The sequence below is a fragment of the Dermacentor albipictus genome, chromosome 1, assembly GCF_038994185.2.
Source record: "Dermacentor albipictus isolate Rhodes 1998 colony chromosome 1, USDA_Dalb.pri_finalv2, whole genome shotgun sequence".
Lineage (NCBI taxonomy): Eukaryota > Metazoa > Arthropoda > Arachnida > Ixodida > Ixodidae > Dermacentor > Dermacentor albipictus.
Window position 1 is genome coordinate 322650402 of NC_091821.1, and position 20601 is coordinate 322671002.

General features: G+C 43.9%; 1 protein-coding gene across 3 annotated transcripts in view; it reads left to right on the forward strand.

The window, feature by feature from the left end:
- Positions 1–20601, forward strand: part of LOC135919422 (centrosomal protein of 120 kDa-like) — a 63797-nt gene that overhangs the window by 12632 nt on the left and 30564 nt on the right. For all 3 annotated transcript variants that reach the window (XR_010569957.2, XM_065453244.2, XM_065453245.1), the window contains exons 5-15: positions 218–325; positions 728–823; positions 3648–3966; positions 5544–5709; positions 8838–8987; positions 9424–9535; positions 10130–10197; positions 14516–14591; positions 18238–18375; positions 19510–19599; positions 20240–20332. Coding sequence is in view for 2 of the 3 variants with exons in the window: in XM_065453244.2 (XP_065309316.1) it covers positions 218–325; positions 728–823; positions 3648–3966; positions 5544–5709; positions 8838–8987; positions 9424–9535; positions 10130–10197; positions 14516–14591; positions 18238–18375; positions 19510–19599; positions 20240–20332 (1416 nt within the window). In the remaining variant the exon portion in view is untranslated. The remainder of the gene's footprint in view (positions 1–217; positions 326–727; positions 824–3647; positions 3967–5543; positions 5710–8837; positions 8988–9423; positions 9536–10129; positions 10198–14515; positions 14592–18237; positions 18376–19509; positions 19600–20239; positions 20333–20601) is intronic.

Below are 20601 nucleotides of genomic sequence, written 5' to 3' on the forward strand. Positions count from 1 at the left end.
GGGTTGCCAACCAAAGTTGCTTTCCTAATTCCATTTAGCTGGCAGTTGCATATAAGCAAGTTTCATTTGACCCGAATCTACTGCATAATCAAAGTGCGGTCATTGTAGTCGATAGATCATTATGTGAAGTGTCATTGTAGGTGGGTTCAACTGCACGAGTATGACACTGATATCTGCTGACACTGATAAAAATGTCTGGCTTTCTGGCTGTCCACAGGTACTGCTTTCATCTGCCGATTCAGTGATTGGGGAGACAGAAATCCCTCTTGGCGACTTCTCAGCGAGCTCTCCAAAGTTCTTCGTCTCTGTGCAAGGCTTGTTTCAGGCAAGAATCTGGCACTGGCATGCCTGCTCGCTTTCTGTTTCTTGCTCAATAGGTATAAATATTAGAAAAAAACATTTTTTTGCTGTACTTTCAGGAACGCAGTGAGAAATTATTCTTGCTGCAGTTACTGTTGAATACACAGATAAAATGAAGTGCTCACTGCTGCCAAAAATTAAATTTTTGGGCTTTTGTGAACAGCGAAACTGTTGAGTTCGGCATATTATGAATATTTAGAATAGTACTGGCCCTTGGATATTGAACTGAATATTGTTAAATTTTTTCCTTCATAAAATGTTAGAAAAGATAGTTGAAGAAAGGTGACAGGCTGTTAACTATGACCATTGCTCTCATAGCTATGCCATATAACATTATTTATTTTCTGTTTTTTTCCCCTTAATGCAGCTATCTCCTGTTCCGCACAATGAAGCTCTGATGAGCAGAATTCCACATGAGTACAGGCCCATTGTTGGTGTCCACGTTGAGATTTCAGAAAAAGAGGTAAGCTAGCTAGATTTTATTTTTCCTTTTAGTTATTGCTGTTTAATACAGTGTTTATTAAAGGATGTCTGTCTGCTGTCGGATGTCTTTGAGAGAGTCCAGAAGAGTCTGCAGGGGCCATTTTGGATATGCACCTTTAAAGGGACACTAAAGTGAAAAATGATTTCTTCTGCATCAGTAAATTACCGTTCTACAACACCAAAAACGCCACTCTTACAACGATAAGACGTTTGGTAAGCCAGAAAAAGCGCAAGAATGAAATACGGGTGGCGACGCCTACTTAAGCTCCCACACCTGGGGGCTGTGACGTTTTGCATTTTGATGGCACCTTCTAGGGCCCACTATTTATATATAGCGGTACAGATTGATTACATTGTGTTCTAAAGGAATCAAATAATAAACATGGCAAGTTTCGGGAACCTTTATTCAGCCAACGCGGCCCAAATGCGAAAACATACTTTGGAATCCCTGACGTCACGCTGACGTACCGGCGCTGGGGTTTCAGCGCGAAATTCAAATACTGATACTTGGGCCTTCATTTTCTCATCGAATAATCAAACTAAGTTTTTAAAATGACTGCCTGAAGGGTTCTCAAACAATGCTCCATTAGTCTAAACTGATTTATTGTTTCGCTTTAGTGTCCCTTTAATGACCATCATATGTCAGAAGAGCATGCATGATGGCTCAGTGTCTGGAGTACTCTGCTGCCGAATGAAAGGTTGTGATGGCTTTATTACCGACTCGTGTGGCCATGTTCCACTAAGGGCCGAGTGCATAAAAAGTAATGTACAGCAGTTAAAATGCATGTTAGAGGCTTTCAAAATATTGAGGAGACCCCCCCACAGCATGTCTGTGGCCTTTGGATGTTAAAACCTATTATTTCATTCACGAAAAAGCAGGTGAGATGGCACCACTTGCCTTTCAGGCTTCACAGAAGTGCCATGGTGTTAGTGTGTTTGTCTCTTAGTCTACAGCTGTGTTGCTTAGATAGGGAGGAAGTGAAAGTGGGGGGCAAAAGAAAGAAATGCTTGGCTTTCTGCATACTTTGCTGTACATTGTATTTCTAACCTGCATATAACACATAACGCACCTGAAGCATAGTTTTGGTGCTACAAGTACATAACATTATCTTGGTTCTTATGCTCCTTGATTAGTGTCTGCCCATTCGCTTGTGATTGGTGTCACTAATGACCCCATGAAATCTTTCCCATTGGTTCCAGGAGTCTCTGCTGGATTTACCAATGCCAGTGCTTGTAACTTGGCGCTTGTAATTGTCAAAGCAAAGTGGGTGGGTTCACTGCATGGCATTAAAAATACAAAATGGAAATTTGAAATGCATTTATTATGAAAAATGTTAACAATGGCTTGCATTTTTAAGCCCTGGGGCGGCAGGGTACACACGCCTTGTGATGACAAACACCAACAAGCAGAAGAGAGTAGGTGGGGGGAGTGGGGATGCATAAATGAGAGAATGAAGCAGCATTTTATAGATTGAAACTCCTTGAACTACTTTTAGTTTCTGTTGTGCAGCATTCTTCTCTTCTTTGTTCTTTTTTTTTCTGTTCTCTGATTTGTGCAACACGCAACACTATTTTAAAGCGAAGCTTTCTTTGCCTCTTCCCTCAACTTTTTCACTGCTGCTGTTGTTGCTGTCTTGCATGCCACGTCAGGGTGTGGTTGAGAGCATGTATAATGTAGATGGTAGGGAAGCGGGAGAAGCGTCTGTGAGCCCTTTCCAGCGAAAACTTCATGGGCATTGTCACAGTGCCCTCTGGAACTTCCTGGCCATCGACACAATGCCCTCTGGACGGCTGTAATTATGTGTTAGCCCTCTGGAGAAGCGTTAAAGAAGCTGCAGCGCTTTTGTACTCATGTGCAAGAGCCCAAAGGGGGGACAGTATAGTAAAAAGAGGCAAGGTATGCTACAGCAAGTTCCTGCTATTTCTGAAAAATAAACATTGTGCAAGTTTGTACATGCCAACAACTGACAGAGGGTGCGCAGACACAAAGCCGCACAAAGCTCTGCAGAATCAAGACAACAACATGCAAGAGGTTGTTCAGCAAATGACCACTTCAGCCACGATGCGATGCACCCTTGTGAAGCAATGACTACTAACTTTCTTTCAGGCCACAAACAGTGACACGCATCAACGCCTTGAGCAAACACGTCTCGCTCTGTGTTGTCTACTACGAAGACAAACACAAGTGGTGTACGCAGGGTAACATTTAACATCGCATCATGACTGTCGTAAATCGTCAACATCTCTGCCAAATATTGTCAATGAATGCAAACAACACAGTAAGTTTCGCTTACATTGATTCCCACAGGGAGTGGGGTCGGATTGGATAAACTTTATTAAAGGTCCTGCAAGACGCACGTCAGCACACAGTGGGCTTTTCCGACGCAGGGACTGACAGGGAGTACCTGGTGGCTGCTGCGCGAGTCTGCTGGACGGCCCATTGCTGGTCTTGGAGTAGCGGGTTTCTTAGGGTCTTCTCCCACTTGTCTCTTGTTACTGCTGTGCTATATTCTTTGCTTCTGTTTCACTGTAGTCTTTTTCTTTCTTTGTCTACGTTCCATCCCCTTCTTGCTGTAGAGTGGGCTTGCGTTATGCCTTTTCTAGTGGCAGTTGTCAGCCTGTTTCTTAGTCTTCAAACCAGTGAATATAGTAATAGACGTTGAATTGTACTGTGTTTTTAGCACAATTTTTGTTCTTTCTAGAACTTTTTGTTATAGAATGCCCAAAAACTGCTGGTCTAGAACAATGCCTGCTACCCAAGGTGATCTAGGACCCATTTTGAAGTCTCTGCAAATTTCCTGTAGGCAATAGGAGGCACTGAAAATGAAAGAGATGGCAGGCAGGAAGAGCCACTGCCCGAGCAACGCCCTACACAGTCGCCACCGCCACCCCTGCCCACAGACGCAAGGCGGGCTGAGAGCCCACATCCTGCTTTGCGGTCACGCAGTCAAGACGTGCGACCTCGAACACCAACACTACTTTTGCCTGAGAAGAGCCCCACGCGACAGCCATGCAGACATCTGGAGTTCTCACCTCCACAAAAACTTGGACGTGCTGAAAATCAGCGGCCTGCTGCTGATGCTGCCTCTAGCCAGGCTAGCAATTTAAGGCCAGTGCAAAGCAGTGAGTGCCTTGTAGCTTTGTGTCTAAGTGCTCAGCAATCGTGCACATACTGATGCATTGCATAAATGAGAGTGCCAGATGTACATCGCTCTTCCAACTAAACTACTGACTCATTCGGGTTAACCGAAGTAACATTTTGCAGTGGGTTCAGTTTAACATGAAATTTTAGCATGAAAAGTTTAACAAAAACTCCAGGTGAGCTAGGCGTGTAATTGATGGGTGGAGGTGTAAACTAAAGACAAGCCCCAAATACAACTGCAGCTGTGATGAAGCGGCTTTAGCGCAAATGTGAGCGGCCTGAGCGGCCTGCACAATGTAGCTACCTGGTGGCACAGAGCTTGACCAGCCACGCACAGAGCTAATGCTGTCAGCAAGTGTAAAACGTTTTAAGCATATAAATAGACAACATGTTCACGATTACACTCCTGCCAAAAATTTACACCAGCAGCAAAGTAGAATGTAAAATTGAAAAAGAATGTGCTCAGGCATGCTTTTAAAATAGGTGTGCTACCTACCCCCGTCATGTCTGCAGCATCATGTCCACCAGATTTTGCTATCTTTAATGTTCACAGGCTGAACCCACTGAAAAATGCTACTTCTGTGCAAAATTTAAATGCAGTTTAGCTGGGAAGATCACGTACACCTGGCACTCCTATTTATGCAATAAATATTCACTATGGAAAGCTTTCCCTGCCTGCACTGCACCCCTGGATTTTAGCATGTCAAATTTGCTTTGCACTTCATATCTGAGTACCAGGGTCCTTTAGAGTATATAAAATAATCTTTTCCTTTTCATGTCCACAAAATTGCTCCTTAATTTGTATTCAAGTTCATATTATATGTGGGCTTTTACATTGTATGGGTAACCACATTGCAGTACAAACAATTTGGCTGTATTTTGTGTATTACTGTATGCAGCTGAAACCCATTTACGTGTACAACGGACACTGCAATTCTGTGAAAAGTGGTCTTTATATCAGTAGATCACTTCATTAGGACCTACTGCAAAAAACTTGGTGAGAGACAGAGGTAATGCAGCCATTTGAAATTACTAGTTGCATCCTTATTCAAAGGCTTGAGTGAAGGCTGCTTGCTTTTGCTGTGCAGTGCCCCACAGTCTTTCCCAGGTTGTTCGGGCAATTCACATGCTACAGCAGCTGTTTTCCGTATTGGTCACTTTTTGGTAAGCCTTCACTTTTGCATGATATAGTATACGGCAGAGTACCTCATTAGGGTGACAGCTACTCTTCCCACTGGCTTATCCACTCTGTGTCTCAGAAAGTCATGTTTCTGCTTCACAAACCTTTCACGAAGAAATGGATTTAGGCAGGTCATATAATACGTGGAACAGATAACCATTGGCTTGCTATTGTAACTGGAAAAGTGTCAAAGGAAAGAAAATTAAATTATATAGATGGTAGGAGGTAGGAGGGGATTATATGAGGTGATGAGACTGGTAAATTTGCAGCTATAAAATGGGGCTCATCTCACGTGAGACTGGAAAAGGTGCTTGTGCTGCCGTGGACTTAATATTCTGCTGATAAATGACAACAATGATGATGGTGACATTTCTTTAGGCTCTGGTTCGCGTGCACCTGAAGATGTTGTGAGGCAACAGAGCGAAGTGATTGATCTGACTGATGACAGAGACGAGGAAGAGTTTCACCATTTCTCTCTGATGCTGGATATAAGAAGCCTGGATGTCTTATCAACCCGTGGCAAGGCAATGCAGTGTTATGTGAGGTAATTGTGTTCACATTGTTCTGTTGCATTCTGTAAAACTCTTCATAAAACAACGAAGCGCCCTTTCAGGAATATTTATTTACTATAACTATAACGGTGTGTGCCCATTACCACCAACATCCACTGAAAACTACCCATCGCAATGGCTCAGTGGCTGCAGTGTTCTGCTATTGACTACGAGATTGTGAGTTCATTAACCGGCTGTGGCAGTCACGTTACGATGTGCGCAGAACGCAAAAGGCACTTGTGTACCATGCTGTGGGTGCACATTATAAAATGTGTGGTAGTAGATATTTACCTAGGGCCCCTCCACTATGGCATCTCAAAGCCTACCTTGCTTAGGTATGTTATAACATAAAACTTCATCTAATTTGTAATTGAAATTGCCACATACAGGAACAAACTACAAACCACTTTCTTGTACAGGTGAGCGCCAGATCGTAGGTTGGCAATATTTCAACAGGACTGTTGGTTTCCTATAAGAGCAAAATTTCAGCAGTCAACTTTTCATCACTCTACCACTGATACGTTTTACTGTACTTCTTTCATTAGCAAACTTGAAATTTATAATTTCTGCAAAACCAATTGTTCAATATTTATGAGAATGAAATATATACTAGTAACCACCTTTACGACATTATGGTGCTTTACCCCTACATCTTGCTGTACTTAAGTTATCATTTAGAAATGTGTGACTTGTTGCAACTGAATAATAATAGTTCGAGTTTCATGTCAGATCGCTAATTGTAAGGGTATGCTGTATTGCAAGGTTTGCAGAATACGACATGCTAGTACAGTAGACTTCTGTTAATTAGACTTTGGTTAATTCGATCCTGGCCCGTGCCCATACATTTTTATGGGCCCAAACTTCCGCTATTTCGATCTCAAAATTGGCCTCCACTGGATAATTTGAAATTGAGAGCGGACGGCGCAGCTCGTGCTTTTGTCAACCGAGCGGTCGACCACTCTGACGAAAACCCCTTTTTACCACGAGACATCCTTGAGCACCAGCGGCGCGAGCGAAGAAAGTACAGTCCACCACACCCTGACCTATCCAGGCAGGACTCTTATGACTGGCGCCGAATACAGACGCACACATTTCCAAACCTTTATTTGAAAAATGCCATACACCCAACGCTGTACAGCGTTCGCTGTCCGTGGTGCGGAGGACGGCCAACTCTCGCCCACATTACGTGGGACTGCCAGAACAGACCACCCAAAATTAATACACCAAAAATAGCCGGCAAACTTTCCGGAAGGGAACAGTGGGAGACTTGGCTCGCCAGCGAGGATCGGGAGATGCAACTAGCGCTCCTCGACCAAGCATGGCGGACCGCTCAAGCCAGTGGGGCCCTGGACTAGGGGCTCCACTCACTCGCTTTCTGCATTTCTTTTCTTTTAAATAAACGTTTTGATATATATATATATATATATATATATATATATGACTGGTCAGCTTTGCTGCAATACAGCTTTACTGTGCGGTGAACCGTATAAAGAATAGAAAAGGGCCACTGTTATGGGACATAGTACGCGTTTCTTCATTACACAGGCACGCACACGCCGTCTCCGGTCATAGTACGAGCACTTAGATGCCTAATAAGCATACTGGCAGCCATTTACACTTGTTTCTGACGTTGTTGTGGTGATTTGAGCCTTTGTTTCGCCCGCCATTGCAGGCCCTAGTACGCGTTCTTAATTATATGCACTCGCTGGCACCGTGCACCGAGAAGGAGAGAAAACCATCTTAATTTTGTGCGAGCTAGCGAAAAGGAAGGCGGTAAGATGAAAAAAGCTCGAAAAACCGACGGGATGTTTGACACCAGCAAAAGAGTCGGTGCCTGTCTAAAACGCTGAAGTCCTGCCAGTAAGCATATTAGATGTCTCAGTGCTCATATTGTGACCGGAGAGGGCGCATGTGCGTGTGTAAATTAAGAAACACGTGCTATGACCCGTAACAGTGACACCTTTTCCGCTTGGTATGCCTTGCCGCATAACATGGCTGTATTGCGCCGAAGCTAACTTCAACGGTGCATACACACTAGCAGAAAAACGCGCGCCGCTGGAGGGATCTGACCAGGGCCGATTTTTGTCTTCTTTCCATGGCGGCAAGCGAGCCGCGAGAGCCGGAGACCAATGAGAGCGGCCCCTTCAGTAACGTGCGTGGGGGAAACTGGTGTATGCGGACCCGCCCGACCGCTCACTTGGTACTCGCATTTGTTGTCAGGCGCACCGCTCGTTTCGTGCTATTGTCTGCTCGTGTCAGCTCTCGCTCGCGCTTGTTTTGATTGGCATGGTTTGCAATTGTTTTTTACAATGACTAGTCTAAGCCGAGACGATCCGATGGGAAGGTTTTTGGAGAGAGTGCGTCATATCCAATTCTGCTTGACAGGACGGGTCCTGAATACAAGGACGCATCCTGAATAAAAGGACACCCAATACCTCATTCTAGTTGTCTTTTGAACATGGCGATGACACCAAATCAGAAGGGAGCGCAGCAGCATGATTATGATCAGTGCCAACGACGTTGTCATCTTCATAAGCCATAACTCGCGTTAAGAACGAAGGATGGGGAACATAAACACAGTGCTGATCTATCAGCACATGAAGGAAAAAGCACGAGACATTTCGCACCTGCACACAGAGTGAAAGAGAAGGAAGCAAGATTTTCACACTGTCACATGTCTGCCGCAGCGGCTTGCCGCCAGTTGGTGTGGCCGCTCCGCCGCCGCTGCGTCGTGGCGGCGTGCCGTGCGTGTTTTTCTGCTAGTGTGTATGCGCCCTAAAGGCAATACTGCCAAGTGAACAACGGTGAGTTTCATCATTTTTTTTTTTCTGCCATTCGTTTAATTCGACCTGCCGGATAATTCGACCAGTTTCGTCAGTCCCGTCAGGATTGAATAAACGGAGGTCGATTGCATATATGAAATGATGATAGCTTTCTTGCTTTAGCAATGCTGTTAAGTTGTGCTGGTGCAATTTTTATCTCATTTACGGTAGTGTGTAAAGGTTTCAAGCACACTACACAAGTAATTCTCTGCGTGCTTGGGTTTGTTAAGTTTTATTTTGTAGATTTTACTTAGTAGCTTAATCAGCTGATTTGCTTAAGCATCATTTTATTATTTCAGATATCACTACCCCTTCTTGGGTACCAACAATGCTTTTCAGTCGCAAAAATGGACCACAGTGGTGCCCAATTTGATAGCAACTGTGGTTGGTGGCTTCAGCACATACAACTTTGCTGCAACACACAAGATGGTCACGATGGCATTTCAAGAGTGAGTTGGATTACTGTTGTATGCTCCAGCACAGAGTGCCTATCTGCATTGTCTTTTGTAATTTGGTAATTAGATAATGAATACATGAAAAGAAATAATTGAAGCACCTTGTGCTGCCATTTTTGGCTACCAGTGCAAGAAGAAAATTGCAATTTCACAAACAGGGAAATATGAAATGAGTGCGCAATCTGTTTGGCATTTAATTGGTGCAGTGACCTTCATATTCCAGTCTTATTAATAGGCTGGCATATTCATAATGGTACTGCTGCACAGAAAAGTTCCATGTCTTTTGTGGATTTCACAGCAACTCTACCTGGTACAAGTCCTAATAATAATATTTGTTTTGTTTATTTCATTTATACATTTAACACTTTGATTGGGGTGTTTGTAGTGCTTTGGTCCTATTTTTTTAGACATTTTCATTTCCCTTCAACAGGCTTCCACTTATGGTGGAGATCCTCAGTCAAGTCGAGGGTGTTGATAAGCTCTTTGGCACAGCTGAGGTTTCCCTGGCAAATGTCCTGAGGTGCCCTGCTTCCACTCTCATTGTGAGTTGATTTTAACACTTGCACTAAGATTGGTTTTCTTGTTCATATTGTAGTTCGATTGTACTCATCGCCCCAACAGTTTTATTTTGTCTTTTCAAAATGCCTATGATGCATTAGGATCTACTGGCAAGCAGCCACTAGATCACAGCCACTAGAGCATTACTGCCATGTTTGTAGTATAATTGCTTCAGGCAGAAAGCAAAAATAAAGTTCAGAAATTCGGAGGTGTGGAAGCCTTTGAGCAAGGCTGTGTATCAGTTATGTGCAACAGCTTTGAATCAGAAGTGAGCGTGCGAATCTCAAGTGCAAAGAATGCTCGGCTCTGCATGTTTCTGAGCCTCCGTTGCTGTTGTGACAAAAGTTTGTTGACCGGAGGGTGTCTTTGTTTCCATTTTTCTGCTTTTGGCAGGAGCAAATGTGTTTTCAATCTGTCGTATTGTGAGCCCAATTCTGCATAATTTTCATTACTTACTTGATTTTTTGCTTATGGTACAGGCAGATACAGAAGTCAGCATGGGAACTCTATATTTGACAGGGCATCAAAATTTGTTTAGTCTTGTTGCATCAGTTAATAACGGTTCTTTTAACCCACAGAAGGACAATGGGGCAACAGGACAAAGACGAATGCAGACAAGCAAGGTTTCCATTATGGACATCAGGGGGTAAGTGACTGCTTTGTATCATGTCATGAGAAGCCAACAAACAAATACACCAAGGAGAACATAGGGGAAATTACCAAGTTTTCCTTGGTGTCTTTCAGGCACGTACCCAGGGGGGGGCCAGGGGGGGCCCGGGCCCCCCCCCGAAATCAAGTGGCATACCCCCCCCCCTCCCCACCCACGCCACCACTCCTCACACATTCCTAAAGCGCCGCCAGATTAATGTTGAGACTTGGCAGCTGTTCATCGGTCAGCCTTACGCTGCCTTTTTCACTCCTTTTAGATGGCAGTAGTTATCGGTATCTCTTGTAATGTGAAGGACAGTTTTCTCATAGATTCCGCACCCGCGCGATTAACTCGAGATGCGTTCAGTTGTCACCATCTATTCAACCGTCACGCGCATAGCTGTTGCTTTTGTTAGTTCAACCTTCTTTGTTTAGGCTGATCCTGGGACCAGGAGAGGGATGCGGCTGTTACTCAGCTGGTCTGTACTCTCATGGAACGAGTTGCGGCCGGAGAAAACGCCAATTGCGTTGAACTTTTCCCTTTGCTTCATTATTTCCTTGAGTTACGGCTCGCCGCGACGCTGGCAGATGCCCGGAACCATATACACGTGATATGGGTTAGATAAGGTGGGAAATAAAATTATGTGAAAGAGCGTCCATCATGAAACCCTGCAATAACCCTTAAACCCATAAGCAAGATGACTGTCGCCCGTTACCTTGTCTGTTTTTCGTTAACTGTATAGCACTTTTCGTGCAAAATTGGAAACTTGAAACAAAAATCGCAAGGAGTTGAGAAATTAAGCGATCTACTAAGGGAGAGAGCCAACGCAACAACCAAACTGCAAGCAAAAGCGAATAATAAAAATGTTAACCGTTGTTTATGATAATATTTAGGGATCAATATCTTTTTATTTAAAAAGGAACTAGAGAAAACGCCGCCGGAAGTGGAGAATAATTACTTGCTTTCAATGACGCTTCTACAGTTATCGGTCGAACCGCCTCACGTAGCCACTTCTCTGCTGTGATTATGTGGGTGTTTTTCTAACCTTTCTCGGTGAGCGCAGTACGTCTAGAATCGCAGAGTCCTGCGCTCTAAGCGGTTGTATGGGACTGGCGGCCGCACAGCGTTACGCAATTGGCGGAACTGCCAAAACTGATCCACAAGGCGAAAATAACTGATATTCGAAACTATAACATGTGAAACACTGAAGAAGCCGTAAAAAATGAACGCAGCCTGAAATCAGTAAAAGAGAAACCTGGCATAGGACAAACCATGATGCATGCACTAAAAGATAAGAGAAATAATATCATAAGCAATCTTGAAGATACAGTAAAAGCAGCGAAAAAATTCTCTAGCTGACCTGTATACAGTGCCCACAGGAGTCACGATACCTCACAGAAACAGTAATGAACAGGATACAGAAACTCTCGTATAACTAGCGATGAGGTCAGAAGGGCGCTGCAAGACATGAAACGATGAAGAGCGGGAGGAGAAGGTGGAATAACAGTCAATTTAATCAAAGATGGAGGAGACATAATGCTTGGAAAACTGGTGGCTCTTTATACGAAGTGTATATCGACTGCAAGGGTCCCAGAAAACTGAAAGAATGCAGACATTATACTAATACACAAAAAAGGAGACGTTAAATAATTGAAAAATTATAGGACCATTAGCTTGCTCCCAGTATTATGTAAGATATTTACCAAAATAATATCCAATAGAATAAGGGCAACACTGGATTTTCTCAACCAAGGGAACAGGCTGGCTTCAGGAAGAGATACCTTACAATGGATCACATCCATGTCATCAATCAGGTTATCGCGAAATCTGCAGAGTACAATAGGCCTCTCTATGTGACTTATATAGATTACGAAAATGCATTTGATTCAGTAGAGATACCAGCAGTCTAGAGGCACTACGTAATCAAGGACTACAGAACGCTTACGTAAAAAGCTTGAAAAATATTGCTACATGCGTGTGGTATTTGTTTGTTTGAACGAGGTGCGTGGGCGCCATCGCTCCAGAAAAGAGGAGGAAGAACAAACTGGGCTCGCGCTGTGAATCTAACCGGTCAGCGCTGCAACCGTTGTTGTAAATATAATCTGTAAATAGTTTCTCGTCTTACTGGCTCGTCCTTCGCGTAAGAATATATACAGAGGTTCTACAGCTACCTTAATTCTGCACAAGAAAAGCAGGGAGCTACCTGGAGAGAAAGGGGTCAGACAGGGAGACACAATGTCTCCATAGCTATTTTCTGCGTGCTTAGAAGAATTCAAGCTATTAAACTGGGAAGGCTTAGGAGTAAAGATCGACGGCAAATATCTCAGCAACCTTCGGTTTGCCGATGACATTGTTCTATTCAACAATGCAGACGAGTTACAACAAATGATTGGAGACCTTAACAGAGAGAGTGTAAGAGTGGGGTTGAATATTAATATGCAGAAAATGACGATAATGATAAATAGCCGGGCAAAGGAACAAGAGATCAGGATCGCCAGTCGGCCACTAGAGACTGTGAAGGAGTACGTTTACCTAGGTCAATTAATCACAGGGAACCCTGATCATGAGAAGGAAATTCACAGAAGAATAAAAAAAGGTTGGATCGCATACGGCAGACATTGCCAGCTCCTGACTGGAAGCTTACCATTATTATTGAAAAGTAAGGTGTGCAATCAGTGCATTTTGCCAGTGCTGACATATGGGACAGAGACTTGAGAATGAGTTAAGGACCGCGCAAAGAGCGATCGAACGAAGATTGCTAGGCATAACGTTAAGAGAGAGAAAGAGAGCGGTTTGGATCAGAGTGCGAACGGGTATAGACGATATTCTAATTGACATCAAGAGGAAAAAATGTAGCTGGGCAGGTCATGTAATGCGCCGGTTAGATAACCGTTGGACCATTAGGGTTACAGAATGGGTACCAAGAGAAGGAAAACGCAATCGAGGACGACAAAACACTAAGTGGAGCGATGAAATTAAGAAATTCGCGGGCGCTAGTTGGAATCGGTTGGCGCAGGACAGGGCTAAATGGAGATCGCAGGGAGAGGCCTTCGTCCTGCAGTGGACATAAAACATGATGATGATGATGATGATGATGATGATGATGATGATGATGGAGGTGGTGGGCCCCCCCCGAAAAAAAATCCTGGGTACGTGCCTGGTGTCTTTGTTTGTTGGCTTCTGATGATAAGATTAATAAAAATATCGGGCCCCTCTGTTCCCCTTTCCCCCTTTCTTCTCACTTCGTATCATAACATTTTATATAGTGTAAAATATCAGCGTGACAAAATTGATCACTGCTGTGAACTGCAGGTTTATACTGCTTCATAGAAATCCTGCAGCTTCTTATGAGTGGCATCTTTACTGAATTCAGGATTATTGCAGAGTTTGTTGGCCATAGGCTGGAGGTTTCCTCAAACTGGGTCCTAGAAAAGTCAAGGTTTTTTCTAGGGTGCAAATTCAACATGCACTATCATCGATATGCTGCTCTCTCTTGTCAACAGAAATGTGAGCCCTCTTGTGTGGCAAAAATCAGCACCAAAATTGGCTGCATCATATTTATGTATGGTTACGCCAAATGCCACTGCCAGAAATGGAATGTGTCTTGGTGGTCTATACCCTCAGCCATTTTTGCTGGTTCTGTACTAAAGCCGACTGCTTGGGCAGATATATGCACTGCAGTGAAAACGTAGGAAGGCCGAGGGACATATAATTCCTAAGGTGTTCAATTTATTTGACGAAGTGTCTTGCAGGGAACAATAAACATTTTTGAACATTTAAGCTGCACCAGTTTGATCGTGGACAAATAATTACCTCTTGCTTGTTGTGGAGAACCCAGTAGCAAAATTAGTGGCAAGTTACTTATGTGTGTGCTGCCTCTCATGGCAGTGGCATGAAGAGCAAACATTTGTGCAGCACTCACTCCCATTGCAGCTCTCTTGGAGCACTTTTTAGTCTTCCAGCCTGAACTGTAAATAAAAATTGCAGCTTAACTGAGTCAAAGCCATGCATTGACTTTGAATAATATACTCGTAACCTTTGCAGTAATATGAGCAGTAGGTGCATCTGTTTATATTTAATATTTCCATGTGATTAACTCCACATAGCCCTTTTTTTTGATTGAATGTGGATGTTGGAGAGTTCTGCATCTGTAGTCCTTAGCATGCATGTAGGCTGTGGTGCGCAAAGAATGGAGTTCCCTCACCTCTTTCTGAAAACTGGCGGAGTAGCCAGAGGGAGGAAAGAGTGGATACCAAGTCATATATTGCTGAGTCTGCCTGGTATAATTCGTCCTGCTTTTCTCTTTTCTGACTAGGAAAGTGATTGGAGAGCTTCAAGCAGTCGTGTGCCTTGATGACCTTGGCATTACATCTCTTCCATCCAGAGAGCCGGTAACCTTTTTTATAAGTGGTGTGTGTAGCATGAACACTGGCTTCTGATCTTTTGGGAGTTGCACAAGAGTATGATGAGTTTTACGAAGCACCAACTTTGTAGGGTTACTAAAAGTGCATTGCAGAAAGAAGAAAAGGTATGAAAAGAGCACTAAGCAAGGCATTACTATTGGCACCACACCAGCTGAGAAGAAACATTCAGTTGAGGTGAAACAGGAAAAGTGAGCATTGTGTTCTTTGTATGTTTATTTCTATTGGGTCCTCTCGAAACTTTTGGGGGGGAATTCAGTCGAATGCCTCTACAGCGAAATCACCTGCATAACAAAGGATTGATTATGTCCTGGCGAAATTCTTATTTTTCATGTGTACGTAATAGTTCTGTGTAAGCGCACAAGGTGGAGAGAAGTAATTAATAAAGGGAAAATGAGATATCCATCCAATCATAGCATTTGCAACAAAGGAAATCCATATGGGTTCCTCAAAAGAAAAGCCTCGTAGTTGAAGAAAAATTCATCCTGGCCTGGACTTGAACAGGGACCACCGCTTTTCCAGGGCAGCCGCTCTTCCATCTGAGCTAACCAGGTGGCTAGCAGATGGCAGGGCAAAGTCAAACTTATCAACAACTCGAAGCAAAGGCAAGGATTGGATGTAATAGTTCTGTGGAAGCCCGCACAGGGAAGTGAAGTAATTAATAAAGGGAAAATGAGACGTCCACCCAATCATAGCAATTGCTACAAAAGAAACCATACGAATTCCTTGAAAGAAAAGCCTTATAGTTGAAGCCTCGTACTTGCTTTGTAACAATTGCTACGATTGGGTGGATGTCTCATTTCCCCTTAATTTTCTTGTGTATTGTGAATGCCTCTATGATGAAGACCACTATAATGAATTTGCCTGCACAACGAAGGGACTTGGGCATCCCCAATGGTTGGTTTGTTGCTATACCATGGAGGCCAAGTAGCAGTGCCGCCATGACCTTCCGCAGACACCACTAAGGTGCGTGCTGCGCTAGTGCTAATGGCAGCACTAGTGGCACACTTGACGAGTGTGCCGTTATCAGTAGCAGTCCTGCTGCACTGCTCAGGGAACCACTCAAGTCATACACTGCATGTTGTAACACATCAGCAACTGCGATGGCCGATGAATATGTTGTGATTGATGACAGCATGATGATGTAAACGGAACTGATGACCGACGACGTCTTCGAAGCCATCCAGGACAGAAAGGATGCAAATGTTAACGAAGACAACACTGACAAAGATCCTGTAAATGAGCCAAGGATTTTGGTGGCAAGGGAGGTGATAGCCTCATTCTACGGTCTCTAGTTTTACTTTGCGCAGTTCCTGCATTTTGCCATGGAGCATGCCATGAATTTCATTGCAATAATGTTGGCTACAGTCTCATATTCTGTCAAACAATGTGTGCGTAAAAATAGCAACCTATTTGACTAAATACTCCACCGCCAGGAACAAGTTTCCAATGGATTTTCAGTGTTGGAAGGTGTCGCTAAGAACAATGTGACGCTGGGGGCAACACTTGCTCGACACTAAAGTCTGTCCATGTGAGATCATAGCACCAACGCCTGAAATGGCTAGCGAAGCAGGAAGGCCAGCTAACGTCTGCCGATGCCGAAAATTCATCGTACACTTGTTCCTTGTGTTTGGGCCTTGAGTCTCTCTTGAATGCATGTTAAACAATCTTTTTCTTTTGTTGAACATGCTTAGCTTGCTCTATTGTGAGTGGTAAGTTGTGCAACCTTTACAACGAAGTGACCTGTATAACGAAGAATTTTGGAGATCCCAAGCACTTTATTATAAAGGCATTTGACTGTATATTCATTTAAAGGCATGGCACTTATCCATGTATGTTTCTCGGGTTAGAAGAAAAGGCATCACAGGGCATCTTTAGACCTATAACGCCTATTGGCAATGTCAGCAGAGTAAGCTGAGCCCTTCTAGCCTCGACTGAAAACAGTCTGTGCCTGGTCATGAAGTAGTAAGGAGATTATGCACTGCTATTTGTGTAGGAAAGTGGACCTTCAACTATCTCCACACTCCGAATACTCTTCTGATAGAGCCACAAGCCTATTATTGCCAGCATGTACATGGAATAGCTACCCCTTCTAACAGTGCTCACAGTGTACGTTTCAGAGCAGACAAGTGCGTTGATTGTGAAGTGGAACTGGAACATAACTAAGGTAGCAGTCAGATTGCGACTAAAGTCAGTAGTCAGGAAAATGAGTGGTTACAAAAGGGGAAGGAAATGCATGTAGAAAATGAAAATGACAACAATGGTCAAGGATTCCATCCTAACAGCAGGTTACGATTATGGTGGCAGAGAATAATATTCATCAAATTTGAAAAGGAGAAAATTCTACTAACCGCTGGAATCTGTAGTTGTCAGTGGTGTGCCATTATAATGGCTGGACAACTACTGACAACAACGACTGTCTACTCTGCATCCACAATGCAGGCATAGATGCATTCAATGAGTAAAGGTACGTCATGCTCAGCCTTCTAGATTGTTTCTACTGGTTAACAAGTTGTGAGCACAGTATTCTGGTTTTGAGAAAGTGTGTCAATGAAACAATTCCAAGCCTCCTGCAGGCTTGCACTGGCTACCAGATGGGGACTTTGGAAGATGTCTTGAGCAGCGGCATGACCATTGCCTGATGCTCCTACAGAGCGAGCCAGCCTCCAATTCAAGATCAATTATATGCAGTGCCCTCTGTTTTGGACTGCTTCCTTCACATATAACGAACAAGCAGAAAAGATTATCTGCTTGTTCTCGGTATTATTTTTCAAAAAACAATTTTTCACTACAGTGGAAGGGACGGCTTGCTAGCACATTTGTCATGCCTTAAGAGTTGTCATGCCCTTGGTGCCTTAATGTGAGGCATCGTTCAAAGCTTGAGGTGCGTGCTTACTTGCATACATTATTTGGTGCAGTGGGCAGGATATTCATGTTCATGTTGTGGGGATGCGCGACTCTCACGCATCCTCTGATATGTTGTTTTCCCGCGTGGCGCGTCTCCTGTAATCCGGCTTCGCCGCGTGGCCTGCGTGATGCTCGCGGCGGTCAATTTGGTTGGGGCGCAGTGCGAGAGATGGCGCGAGTGTTGCGCTGCTAACGCCGGCAGGGTTACTTGGGGGCGCAGGGCAGAACGGGCTAGCTCTTTTCCCGGCGGGTCGGCGAACAGTGCGGACATTCCGCGCGCGTGGGGACCCATGCTTCTGCGAGACCGCCTCGCGTGGCCGCCTTCGAACGCGCCACGATTCGCGTGACCGTACACGCGAACGACCAGGCGTTGGGATCCAGCATGGGGCGAACATATTCGCTCGCTTTCTGGTCGCGGTGAGTCGAACTTCTAGATTCGTCGCGCGCCCATCGGCATGTTTTGTGGATAGCAACTCGGCTAGCAGGCATTGATCTATGAAAGGTGCAATAAATTCCCTTGTGATTGTTTGCACTACTGTGTTGTCGTTCCTTTGTCCCAAGAGTATGGGAGGAGAACCCCACAATGTTTATGGTAAAGAAAAAGGAACAAACTTATGTTCATGCCTTTTTGATACAGACTGCTGTGGCATTGTTCCCCGTGCTGTTTCAAATGTTCATTTTCTTGACATGATGAGTGTTCCTGTTGCAGCCTGGCAGCCTGGGTGATGCAGCTAGCAGACCTCCTCCAGTGCAGGCCGCAGCAGAGTCACAGAAGCGAGAAATCTTTAAAGTAATGACAGAGCTGGAGCTGTGGAAAGAGCAGCAGGAGATAATGTTCAGAGCACGGGTGCGTCTGTCATTGCTGAACTTCTTGAAGTATTTGAGCATTGCACAGAGAAAGAAAAAAATTCTGTGCCACTTCCCTGATTTCCAATGTGTTGGTAGGACTGTTGGTTCAAGACCTGCACGTGGGATGTACACCATGTGCACACTGCACAGCCTGCCTTAAGAAGTTTACTCGGATTCGTCTGAAAATTTTTATAGTATAACGAAGTCTTAGCAAGCACTGGTTACTGGTAGAGGGTTCACAAGCCTAATGAAATATTGGTGTAGCTATTTTGTTTATCAGCAGAAGCGAAAAGAAGTCACAGTACAGCAACTGATATTTCATTAATTAGCATGAACACGCTTACTGTGTCTTTATGGTAGCATACTGTAATTCACTGTATGAACTGAGTGTGGAGATTTTTCTCAAAAGAGATATTTGGGGATTTTTGTATTTATTAGCTGAGTGATGGATAAACAGGAGCACCAGCTAGCATACACGACTCTTCTTACTAAACTGCTGAATAATTTGTGCTCAAATTTCGCACACAATAAGAATTTTGTAGAGGGTTTAGTTTGGTATATCACACTTGCAGGCATTATTTGCCTGTTTTGTCCACAGTAAATCTAAAGGGAGCATCATCTGCGGCAGTGTCACTCAAAACATGTTGATTTCACCACAACAGAATCATTTATCATGGTTATGGTGAACACAGTGTGTTTGCCGATGGAATGGGCAAGTTAGGCCAAGAAACGCTGTATTAAACTGAACTAGACTGAACCCACTGCAAGATGCAATGTCTGTGCAAACTTTGAGTGCAAACGAGTGAGTGGCTTAGCATGAAAGGGTCGTGTATACCTGGTGCTCCTATTTATGTAACTGTCAGTAGAATATTTCTGACTAGGAGCTATAGTTCCTGTACTAAGTTTTTGTTCATATCTTTAATAACTTCACTGTTTGTTGGTTTTTGTGGAAATAGAGATTTGAAGGGGGTGTGTTAACTCTGCGCTTCCCAAACACTGCCACCATGCTGCCCGGTAAAGCAAAATAATATGTTGCAACTTGACATTTCAAAGTCCTATCGATACATTATAACCAATGTTTGGATAAACATTGAACTACCTGTTTGTATTTCGTGTGGTTTATTGCTTGCAGTTAAAAGAAAAAGAGGAAGCCCATCTCCGTGCACTTTCAGAGGAGTGGAGGCGGCAGGACTTTGAGCGAGACTCCGTTCTAAGACGAAAGGTAGGGGTTCTGCGCAAACTGTGTTGAAACTATTGATTTGTGAATGCACTAGCAAGACAGTTTAGAGTCTGCCAGTTCCAGGAACGAAGCTTGATTGGTCGTGCAGTCCTGCGATTGTGTTACATCAAAACAGCAGCAAATGATTCCATGTGTTGGTTGGCTGCAGAGGATCTTAATGTTAGGGAACAATTTTCTCCAGGTGCAACACTCACAAGAATTGGCTGGCATTGAGTCAGAATGCATCCTTCACACTTCGTCCATGGCTGCTCCAGAGAGAGAGAAAGATAAGGAGGTTACTGAGTGTAAAGTCTGGCTGAGTGTCTTGTACTGAGGGAATCGTTCCTCAAGCTGCATCATAAAAGGGAGAAATTATCATCCACCCGACAGTAGCCGAAGCTACTAGGGAAACTAGTTTCTTTTGTAGCTTTGGCTGCTGTTGGGTTGATGACAAAATTTTCATTTCACAATTTTTCATCCACCTTGCGAGCTTCCATCAAACTGATTTGACATAAGCTGTGTCAAGAAATGTAATAGGCAAATGCACTGTACTTGCACTGACATAGTATAACAACTTGCAACTTAGACAACAAGTTTGGTTGATCTGATGTAACATTCTATGCCTTCCTTCTGTTGCTAATAGACGAAGGAGAACAAGGAACTGGAGGAGAAGCTCAAGTCTCGCTTGAAAGAGGTTGAGTCGCGTGAAAATGCCCACGCTCGGAGAGAAGCTGAGGTACGGTCAGGCTTTTCACTGCTTGTAGTTTATTTCACATCAGGTATGAAAGACATTGGCTGGGAAAAACATGCTCACTTTCTAATGGCGAATTTGGCAAATCACATTGGCACGCATCGTGACGCTCTGGGACGATGATGATTGGACGAAATGGCACATTGAGGCGCCCCAGTGCGCACTGATGCGATTTGCTGAATTAGCCATAATGTTTTGTCATTTGATCAATGTTGCATGCCCTATGCAGGCTGTCTGGCATGGTTTGTTTTCGT